At 28.9% G+C, this 12,258-nt stretch overlaps 1 protein-coding gene and 1 long non-coding RNA gene across 4 annotated transcripts in view; both read right to left on the bottom strand.

Annotated features, from left to right (window-relative positions):
- Positions 1-12,258, bottom strand: part of LOC147812725 (uncharacterized) — a 284,443-nt gene that overhangs the window by 908 nt on the left and 271,277 nt on the right. The window lies entirely within an intron of this gene.
- The window catches only part of cry (circadian regulator cryptochrome), a 32,808-nt gene continuing 28,314 nt past the window's right edge, over positions 7,765-12,258 (bottom strand). For all 3 annotated transcript variants that reach the window (XM_087158667.1, XM_087158668.1, XM_087158669.1), the window contains one exon: positions 7,765-8,305. In XM_087158667.1, the coding sequence (XP_087014793.1) occupies positions 8,014-8,305 (292 nt within the window). In that variant the 3' untranslated portion in view covers positions 7,765-8,013. The remainder of the gene's footprint in view (positions 8,306-12,258) is intronic.

The raw sequence follows: 12,258 nt of genomic DNA, 5'->3' as shown, positions 1-12,258 counted from the left end.
ATTTAACCACTAGCGCCACCACCTTTAGCTTTACACGATCACCCATCCATACTTTTTGAAAAGGCTTTAAAAATAAATTTTTAATTCTTTTAGGATGAAAGGTATGAAACTGCAATATTTTTGCTTTATTTTGAAAAAAGGGTTTTTAGTACAAACATTTTCGTGACAAAAAAAAAGAAAATTCCGACACAAGGTTGCGGTAAGGTTACATGCTTTCTGGGAATCATATTTAAAATTTTACTCCAGTATCACCCATACTGGTTATAATAAGTTATTAATTAAATCCAATACTAGTTTCTCTATCTAAACAACTGTTCGATCTCAGAAGTATGAGTATGCATGAGATCTGTAAGAATGAAAAGAACGTACAGCAGTTTCGGTGCTATGAACAAAAGTTTTATGTTTGTTTATAGCTTCAAAACTCATAGATCATTTTTACTTATAAAGCGAAAAATTAAGTCAATTCCTACTTAGGTCAACAAAGAAAATGTTTATTTTATTAAATAATTACAATTGTTTTCTCTCAGATAAAATTAATTAAATTTAATGAATGAATAAAAAAGTATTTTATGAACTATTGAAAATGTGAATAAGATATAGGAAGAGTGTGAACTAATAGTTGGAATTGAAAAAATCAATGAAAAACAAATTATTTATCAAAACCTGACAAATCATTGAGAAGAAAGGGAAGATTAAACCTGTTTAATCTTACATTTTTTAAATTTTTTTTAGCATTTTTATTTAATTAATGTTATTTTAAAATATATTTTGGGATTAAGATAGATTTATAAAAAGAAATTCGTGTAGCTTATTGTGTAAAATTAATTTTATTTTTATGATCCTATTTAAAATGTTACCTCTATTAAAAAATAGGCCATACACTTAAACTTGTAAAATTTCAAAATCTGGGTACAATTTTCTGAAAGTATCAGCAGATTGCCACACAAATCATAGGTGGGAAAATACGTTCCCAATGGCATTTAAAAATTAATGGAGTAAGTGGTAAATATACCAACCACGAAGGTTTAAAGTGCTGGGGGTAAAATATTATTAGAACTCACTTCCGGCAATCACACTGGTTTTGAATCCTGCTTTTCTTGAAATGTTTTTTCCCTTACATAAGTATTAGTTTGCGACCTCTAGTGTGTTAACTAAATAAATATGCACAGGGTGGAGATTATGGAATACCCTCATAAAGATCAGCAACTAAAGCCATGTGATTTTTCGTTTTTAAAATATTAGAGCTGCTAACAGATAAATGAGATGAGCAAACATCTTCTGAAAATAAGGAGAAACTGTCTGAAGGATGATGTAGTTATTATGAGCAAACTGTGATGGATTATTTAGTGCCATTTATATTCTTTCAAAATGTGTGTGATTTTTCGTAACAAGTGTTTTTTGTCTGGCTAAATAAGTGCAAAAAGACTAGTTAAGCGCACTACAAGTTTTTTTTCCTGATTTTTTTTTTTTTAATTCTATGATTATTGTAAAAGAGGTAGGAAGTCAAGCATCTACTACTAACTGGAATACCGGTTCAATGAATGTGTTTTTTACTACAAAAAAATTGCACAGAAGTTAAAAATTTGAACTGGCAACTCTGCAAAAAATAGTTAATAGAAAAATACGTAATCGTAAATTTCTATATGGCTAGCTTTGTTTTTAAATAAAATTTTGTGAAATGCTCGTTTGTTGTAAGATATTTCGCATAAGAATGCGTACCTCCACTAAACTGTTCCCGTACCGCACTTTGAGAAACACTGGCATAATCCATACAGAGTAACAATCCTCTAGAATAATAAAGAAAAATCATTTTAATACAGTATTTACCATAATTGTTTTTTTTATTTTCAATAGTTAGGGTTTTGTGTTTATTAGATTAAAAAAATGGCTTCTACGACGAACCTCTCAACCATTTTGTTTGGCAGACACAGTTTAGTGTAACGTTTTATTTTTCTTCCCTTCATCATAGCCAGCTTCACCAGTTTTTTAGGGGGGGGGATTTTTTTTTATTTAAATAAATTTAACAGTTTTATAAAATGAACAAGTTTAAATTCAGTACTGCAAAATATAAAGTATTTATTGGTTATCAATAAGGCCCGGATTTTGATGACATTTGCCTTTTAGAGCATTTTTCTTTAAATTTTGGGGCATATTTTGCATTTTAATGCATTTTTTAAAGTTTTTTGTTAATTTTTTTCCAATTTTTATTATTTTTTATCAATTTTCATTATTACACTGGCTTCCAAACAATGAAGAAAATCTATAGGATATTAACAGGTGAAGCAAAATCTTTTCAAATTGAAGAAGAATTGTCAGTAAGTGAGACCGTCTTTTTCAAGTATGCACCTATAACATCAGTAGACGTTGAAAGAAGCTTCGGCAGGAATGAAAATTTACTTTCAGACAAGATACGCTCGTTTACATTTCAAATTATCAAAAAACATTTAATAATCCAATGTAATTCTGATATTTAGTAATATTATGAGATGGAATTTGTTATATCCATTAAAGTTTCTATACAAAATATAAATATTTCGGTGTCAATATATTATCCTTTTTTTTTTGTTATTTTAGGATATAAAACATATTTTTTAAACTTTAATGAACGTAGAACAAGTATTGCATTGCTTTATATTTTTTAAATGAGTCATAATAATTTTAAAGAGCAAAACATTTTTTTAATTCAATATTTTTGCAATTATTTAAATTTTTGCATCTTTAAGGGCATTTTTTGCACTTTTTAAGGGCATTAGTTGAGATTTTTTAGGTCATCAAAATCTGGGCTCTAGTTATCAAGATTTTGCTACATTTAAAACCATCATTTTGTCGGTTCAACTATAGAACTTACTCACTCATATGTCACAGTATTGTTTTCTCCTGCTGTATTATTTTCACTCAAATTTTGTATTTAAAATGTGATCAATAAAAGTTTGTTTTTTTTAAATAAAAAAAATATTCTTCCATTGTTTTCTTTCATGAAAAAAAGTAATAAAATGAATGTGACATGCTCTTTTTCTTTTTTAATACATAAAGCTTGTGCATGGATTTTTCAATGATTGAAGAATTGTTGAATTAAAAGTTTTTAGACGGACTCTTGTGAACGTTTTTTTTTTTTTAAACAGATGTAGAATTTAAACAGGGTGAGTAGCCAGATTTTTCAATAAAAAATAAGCACCTTTTAAGCACTTTCCAAATAAATAAAAAAATCTTAATTAGGATCTGTGCAGTACTAAAAATTTTTTTTCTATCGTTTAAAGTTCTTAATTTATAAACACAAAATTCAAAAACTTTACGTAATCATGATAGAACAACTAGTTTCCGATAAATACTGCAGAGAAAATTGCAAAAATCATGCATATTTTGTAATTTAGAACGACAATCAACATGGCAAAGAAAAAATCTCTTTTTAGAAGATAGAAAATGAAGCACTTTTTATAAATCCTGAATAAGAAATGCACCTTTAAGGGCTTTTAAAAAAAAGCACTTTTAACAAACGCTACGCACCCTGTTGTACATACAATATTTTATGCAGTCAGAAGAAAGTAAAATTCACTATTTCAAACTTCTCCTTAGACATGTTGCGATATAATGAAAGTTAAAAACCACAAATACATTAAAATAGAATACAAGTTTCGATACTATACTGTGTGTAGCATCCTATTCAGTGCAAAGTAGAATACAAAAAAAAGAGCGTAACAAATGAGTAGTAAATGCTTTAATTCACCTTTTTTCATTATGTACTTTGCTCTGAAGTTAATGCTACAGTGTAGCATCAAAGCTCATCTATTCTAATGTACTAGTGATTTTTTAAGTCACTGTTGAGTTTCAACTACCATCACTAAGTTTTTATACATTTTTAATTTATATTCAGACAGGGTTGCCACTAACATTGGAGAAATAAAATAACGGAGACTTTACTAATTTTGGGTTTACGACTACTGATGTTTAACTTCGTAGCCTTGTCGTTTTGAATCCGATCTAGAAGACAAGGGAACTCCTGGATCAAGTATTGGGAGAAATTTGCCTTCATGGAGGACTTTTTGGATGGATCTAACTCTCATTTGAGTTACATGGAGAGGAAAATCACAAAAACCTCCCATGACAACAAGGGACTCTAAGCCGTGATCCGTCTACCACTGAGGATATTTCACGTCAGCACTGTGCAAGATGGATTCAAACCCGGGTTCACCTCATTGTAAGGCGAACACTGAGCCATCGCAGCTAGACTTAAACAATTAACATACTTCAGTACTGGGATGAGCACCATCTGTTGAATAATAAGAGAAATATTTTTGCAATTATTGGATATTTTATCAGCAATTTTTTATTAAAAATTTCTTCAACAGATACGGAGCAATTTGAGAATATGCAGTTAAACAGGAGATAGTCGTAAAATAATTTTTAAATACATTTTTAAAACAAATAATGCTATATATCCTTTAATATCTTTATGTATATACTTTATATATCTTTAAATATCTTATAGATTGAGCTTTGAGTGGTCACCACTTTTAAAAGACAAAAATAAGAAATAAAAAATTTCCTGCATTTTGCCTGTTAGTAAAGAAAAACTCAAAATGTCCTGCATTTTAGGTGATTTTTAAATTTCCTGTATTTTCCAGGTTTTCCTTGCGGGGTGGTAACCCTGTGGAACTACTGCATAACGTACATGTTGAATGTATATGATTTTTAAATTTCTTGTATTTTGCACATTAAATTTTATTTCATTCCAACTAGGTGTTTTTACCCTAAAATTAATTTTACTTTTTTTAAGAGAAGTGAAGTAAGAAAAAAGGGAAAAAAATATTTTATTAAAATAATATATTTCATTAAATTTATAGAGTATTTTACTAAAACTTTTATAGTAGTGAATAACTATATCTGATTACTATAAAACTATATTTAATATTATATTTTACCCTGTATAGTCCAATGTTTTTAACTCACATTAAGGAGAAAATTAATGTGCATTAAACAAAGAAATTGGAAATGACATCTATTCATTGAAGTATTATTATACAGTACAAAAGCACACAATGCATGCAGCATATAGTATCAAAATGGTTAAGTGGTTTTAAGGACAATATGACGTAGTGTATTTTGCATAATAAAAGTAACAAAGCCAAACAGTGTAACAAACTATGTCTGATGCAAAAAGGGGGGGGGGGAATAAAAGTTTTAAAAAAAGTGCAGAACACTTCTGAGTATTGAAATAAATAACAGTAAAGGAGAATGCATTGAAGAGCACACACATTTATATATATAAATGTAATAATATATATATATATAACATTGTTATATGGTACACATATAATATCCATATATTCATTGAAATATCATTATACAGAGCAAAATCACCCATAAAGTGTAGCATATATTAACAAAATAGTTAAGCGGTTTAAGGATAATGCGACATACCATGTAACAGTGCACCAAACTATGCCTGATGCAAAAGTAGGAGGAAAATTCTAAATGTGTTTAAAGAAACAACAAAGTGGAGTACACTTTTAAGTTATGGAATCTATAATAGTACATTAGAGTGCATTGAAGAATACACACACATATAAATATATCTATAACATTGTTATATGGTGCACATATAGTATCACAAAAATTAGTGAACATAGAATAATTATCTGAGAGGCATATGATATATAGAATCTAAGACAAAAGGATGCCTGAAATAAAAAAAATTGTATAGATATTATATATAAAGATCTAAAGAATTGTGCAAAATAAAAAGCATCGCATAAAAGAAGCAACAGTAATAGTATGAAACATAATGAAATGAATGGTCAACAAGATTCAGGGAATAATTGTTTTTCTCTGTCACATGTTTTGTTTGGCAGCAGAAAAAAGTTGGAGGTGTACTATTTCAAAAACAAGCAATAAAAAAAGAAATTAAAGTCAATTTCTACATAGGTCAATAGAAAATTTTTATCTTAGTTACTTTTTATTCGCACAAGAATGGTCCACGTGACATATTATATCAATGACTAGATTATTTTTCTAAAAAAATACATTTTTTTTTAACAGCAAACAAAACAAAAATAACCCCAGCTTTCCCTAAAATTTTAACTGCAAGCTTCAATGCAATAAAAATCAGTTTTCCCTATGGTATCCAATGAGATAATTGCGCAAAACAATTAATTTTTCGTGCAATTTTACCCAGAAGCTCAACATTTTGAAAGTTTAAAAAAAAGTATAAAGAAATAAATTAAAGAAATTAACTCAATTTGTTTAACTTCTTTGAAACTAAAAATTTCAGTACAAAAAGACAAAATATCTTAAGAAAAAAATTTAAAGTTCTAAAACTTTAATGACATCAATTTATAATCATTAAAATAAATACTCAATGTGGGGATAGTAGTTATCGAAAATGTCAACCTTCATCTATGAAAAAGTACCCCACATTAGAATAGAGTTAACATGTCTTTTATACTAGGGAATTGGAATTGTATATTTGTAGTGGTAGGCGCACTACACTCAATAAAAATAAACATAATGTTAATTTAGTTTTATTTATTTATCAGCTTAAAAACCTTCGAATGCGTACCAGCCAATATCGAAGGACATAAAAAATGCTGACTTGTCCATAAAAAATAAGATATTAATTTAATTCATCATTTAAAGAACTAAGTGAATTAAATATTTTTTGTCAATAATAGTTGGATAACATATGATTAAAACACACACATGCATTCAATTAAAACTTAATTCATTCAATTAAGACATTTAAAAAATAGAATATTAAATTAATTTATCATTTAAACTTAATTCTTAATTCATACAATTAAAACTTAATTCATTCAGTTAAAACTTAATTCTATAAAAAATAAGATATTAAATAAATTCATCATTTAAAGAAGTGAATTAATTATTTCTGTGTCTATAATAGTTGGATAACATATGATCAAAATACACACCTGCATTCAAATAGAATTGTTGTAAGATGCTTAAACGATGTTAACAAGATAGACATTTTCTAAAAACAAATAAGAACTAAAATGATTTGATATGTATCTTCACAAAAAGACCTTTCTGTACAGCGTAAGACATAACAATGTAAATAAACATGTGAAACTTAACAATAATGTAACAAAACTTCTAAAACGCTACAATAATAAATGCAATTCATAACAAATACAGAGCTAACTGGCTAAAAGAAAATTTGGATGTAATAAAATAAACAAAACAAAAACTATGTTTGCAGCGAATAAAGATATAAAACTTAGTATTAAATCTATTAAAAAATAAATAAATAAAATCTGCAAAGATCACATTTGGATGGAAAAAAGTAGGTGTTGCCATTTCAAAATTTCTCCAAAATTGTTTAGATAACCATGAAAGCTTCTATGTTTCAAATCATGACTATTTTCAGCACATAAATAAGTTTTATTTTAATGGATCAACCACATTTATGTGATAACTCTTTTCACAATAATTAGATTAAAATCTAGAGTTAAATTTTGTTCCTTATGCATAGCTGCCAAACTTAATGGATAGGAAAAAATCCAGTAGATTTTATGAAATAATATAAATTTCATGATAATTGCTGCATTATTGTACTAAATATTTTACACAAGGGGAATTTTAAGCACTTTTATAGTCATCAAAAGAGGGTTTTGAATCAAAATAAACTGACAATTTTAGAACGAGAACAGTTTTAAACTGATTTCAGTAAATAAGGTTCGCTTCATTATGTATTATCATGAAATTTATATTATTTAAATCAAGCAAACAATCTGAAACTTTCGGAGACTGTTTTTCTTTTTTTTTTTTAGGAAACTCCCCTATTGTATGGAATTTCCTAGAATGTACAGAAACCAGGAGAATTTTAAATAAACCAGTAGACCAGGAGAAAATTGCAAAATCCAGTAATCTACTGGAAAATCCAGTAGAAATGGCAGCTATGCTTACGCATTTTAAATATGTGAAAGTATGCTCACTCCTTTCACAATAATTAGATCAAAATTTGGAGTTTGTTCTTTATGCATTTCAAAATAATTTTCATCAGTTTTGAGGAATTAAATTATCTAAGCAATTTTCAGGCAACCACATGAAGATTCGTGTTTCTGCAGGGCTGCTTGGCGTGCAATGAAGAGGAACAGATTTTGTCAAGAATTTCTCCTTGATGGCATTCATCTTCTCAGTGCTCTTGGTGGCAGCCATGTCATGATTTACTATAGGAAGAGGATAATCCTTTCCGAGAATGCATCCTGCCGATTCTTGAATGGATAATGGGGCCAGCCATGGCTCAAAAACAAACTGAGTCGGCATATTTTTCAACTCGGGAATATATTTTCTGAAAAGAAAAGAAAAATTTTATATTGATCCTTAGTCGTCAAATTAAATTTATACACAGATGTCATATTGCATACCTGCCAACATTGGAGAAATAAATTGACGGAGAATTAATTGGCAACATGTTGATACATCATGCATTATCATGTAAGTCAAAGAAATTCAAAACTGGAAATAAGTACATTTAGTGATAAAAAAAATATGTATATAAATCGTAATCTAAAAAAGATTTTTTTAAACCATTATTTATAAGAACTTTAAATTTTATAAAGGTTGTTGAACAAACGACCGAATTTTGGGTTTGCGACTACAGGGTTCCCACTCTATGATGAGATTGAAATTCATGGACTTTCCAGGACTTTTCAAGGACCTCAACAAAATTTTCAAGGACCTTAATCTAAGACCAATTTTAAAAATTATTCTCTTCTATTTTACTAGAAGCAACAATGCTTGTTTTGGCAATAATTAATTTCAAATATAATACCTAAATGCTTTGCCTATATAGAGAGAAAAGAGTATATGTATTATGGACTAAAATTTATATTTTTTTAAAAACAACCCTACTGGTTTTACATATTAATTCACAAAATCATTTTCAGCACAATCTATAACTAATGGTAATGAGGTGTTAATGGTGAAATCCTTTAATCCTGTGTATTTCCATATGAAGGCTGCATGAAAGACCGAGCTAAATCTTAGGTATTCCATATTCCATGACTATTCCATAACCCCTCCTCTCCTCTATTAAACATCGTTTCAGAAATTATTCATCCATAATTTACACAACCTTCTCTAAATGTTATGCAGCAACAATTCTTTCAGAAAATAAAAATTAGAAGGAACATATCCCATTTTCACCATGTTTAAAAGCATTATTCGTTATGTGTAATCCACAACTGCCAATGAATATGACCTGTCGGGAATATTTCTCTTTTAATTCACACTGAAGCTTCTAATAGAATTTCCAATTGACATAGGGTCCATTCATGGATAATTGAAGTATTTTAGAGAGCTTTTAACCATCATCCATGCATTTGTAAAAAGAGGACAAAATATTTTCTGCAGTTCCATGATCCATAAATTGGGAGGTAAGATACTTAGTGCAAACTTTATTATCAATTCCTTACCATAATGTCCATCTGCTTAGATTATAGAGACTGACTTAACGTCTCATCAAAGAGTACAGTGTAGCAATCAACATTCTTCAGCTCATTTATAAGAATCCCTTTGAAGTATAGTGCCAATCCAAAGGAGCCCAAATAGGCTCACTTTGTGGCACTACAAAAAAATTGTCTCGCTATACAGCTATCAGCAAACATTTTGCAGGGATGAGATTAGCCAAAAGGCAAAAAAGCTGAATTTCCACAATAGTAAATTTTACGCAAGCGCAACCCTTTAATAATAAATTTCAGACAGTTTAAGGTGATAAATAATGTGTTGACATACAATTGGTACTAATCTATTATTATATAAATGATTACATTGATACTTAACATTTAGTGAAAATAAAAATTACCAATTGAAAAAAAAAAAAAAGCTGGAAATTATATTTTTCCTCAGTACACATAAGAGAAAATTATTACTTGAAAAACTACCTGGTTCAGCAAATTAAAACTACTGAGAATATACGTTAATATTTCATTTCTTTTAATAAATACTGTTATGTGATTTATAGCAAATATATCAGTAATATTACTTTTTAAATTATATTGGAAAAAAAAAACTTTAACAATGGACTGAATCATTATGTTCATATTATAGTCTAATCTAACTAGAGCCCTTTGAAACATATCAATAACAGTGAAGTAGAAATATATAGTAACTCCTTAACATACAAAAATTGCTATTTTAGTTTGAAAAATTACATGACAATCAGCAACTGTTTAGATAATTGTCTTTTATTTGATAAGAATTTTGCATTTTATAGCATAAATAACAGCAATTATAAATAAAATTTTGATGATGAGTTAACTCTTTTTCCAAAAAAAAAAAATTTAAATTAAATCACTTTTTAAGTGATTGCTTTTGTTTGCTATATCTTTTATGTTTGCTATATTTAGTCGTTAGTCCATCTTCAAACATCTTGTGACAAATCCTATTTTTTCTTCTTTGCAAGCACAGAAGTTTTGAATATATTCCCTTCCAGTTTCCTGATGTTGTAACACTTACATATACTAATGATCGTAGTTAGAAAAACAGTCATCTTTATAGTAACTAATTTAAAAAATTTTACTTCTTACAAGAATCCCGATAGTTGATCTTAAAATTGCGTGAATATGAATAACAATTATGGATTTTGAAATCACATGAATATGAAACTAGATATACGATTTTGAAAATGAGAAAATACAAACTGGGATATAGAATTTTTAAAACGCGTAAATACAAATCACGATTCATAATTTTTAGATCGCGTAAATACGAATCATGATGCGGAATTTTTAGATTGCATAAATAAGAATTATGAATTTTTAGAGTGCGTGAATGCGAATCCCAATGCCTTATTTTAAAATAACGTATCAGGGTTCCCACTCTATGTTGAGATTGAAATTCAAGGACTTTCCAGGACTTTTCAAGGACCTCAACAAAATTTTCAAGGACCTTAAACTAAGACCAATTTTAAAAATTATTCTCTTCTATTTTACTAGAAGCAACAATGCTTGTTGTGGCAATAATTAATTTCAAATATAATACCTAAATGCTTTGCCTATATAGAGAGAAGAAAGTATATGTATTATGAACTAAAATTTATATTTTTTTAAAAACAACTATACTGGTTTTACATATTAATTCACAAAATCATTTTCAGCACAATCTATAACTAATGGTAATGAGGTGTTAATGGTGAAATCCTTTAATCCTGTGTATTTCCATGTGAAGGCTGCATGAAAGACAGAGCTAAATCTTAGGTATTTTATATTCCATGACTATTCCATAACCCCCTCCTCTCCTCTATTAAACATCGTTTCTGAAATTTATTCATCCATAATTTACACAACCTTCTCTAAATGTTATGCAGCAACAATTCTTTCTGAAAATAAAAATTAGAAGGAACATATCCCATTTTCACCATGTTTAAAAGCATTATTCGTTATGTGTAATCCACAATTGCCAATGAATATGACCTGGTGGGAATAATTCTCTTTTAATTCACACTGAAGCTTCCAATAGAATTTCCAATTGACATAGGGTCCATACATGGATAATTGAAGTATTTTAGAGAGCTTTTAACCATCATCCATGCATTTGTAAAAAGAGGACAAAATATTTTCTGCAGTTCCATGACCCATAAATTGGGAGGTAAGATACTTAGTGCAAACTTTATTATCAATTCCTTACCATAATGTCCATCTGCTTAGATTGTAGAGACTGATTTAATGTCTCATCAAAGAGTACAGTGTAGCAATCAACATTCTTCAGCTCATTTAAAAGAATCCCTTTGAAGTATAGTGCCAATCCAAAGGAGCCCAAATAGGCTCACTTTGTGGCACTACAAAAAAATTGTCTCGCTATACAGCTATCAGCAAACATTTTGGAGAACAATTTACTAATCCCTTCACAGGAGTTACATGAATAATTACTAGTGATGCACTTCAGACTCCAGAGAATTTCAGCATCAAGCACATTCCTTTTGACCAGATAAGAAGAAGATGTTACTTGGGCCACTAAAGTTTCTGTTTCACATGGGGCACACGATGTTGAAGGAGTATTTACACCAGATGAATTAGATGTTGATGTCTTTGGAAAAAGAGAACTCAGGGCATGAGACTGCTTTTTTGTTTTACCTTTCTTTCATGTGTGATTTCAGAGCAGATTCTTCTATTTTCGCGATATCGATCTCCTTCATATATAATCGGCACTTGGCTCTGAACATCGTTTCGGGCATCGATAAAATCCATTCTTTATAAGCTTGATTATCCATCCATTTGGGATTAAAATAGCACTTCCCAGGCA

Source organism: Parasteatoda tepidariorum, chromosome 3, assembly GCF_982258835.1.
Source record: "Parasteatoda tepidariorum strain Cologne lab strain chromosome 3, Ptep-v5.0, whole genome shotgun sequence".
In the NCBI taxonomy this organism is placed as follows: domain Eukaryota; kingdom Metazoa; phylum Arthropoda; class Arachnida; order Araneae; family Theridiidae; genus Parasteatoda; species Parasteatoda tepidariorum.
The sequence above is the reverse complement of the archived record's forward strand: the minus strand, read 5'-3'. Positions and strand labels throughout refer to the sequence as shown.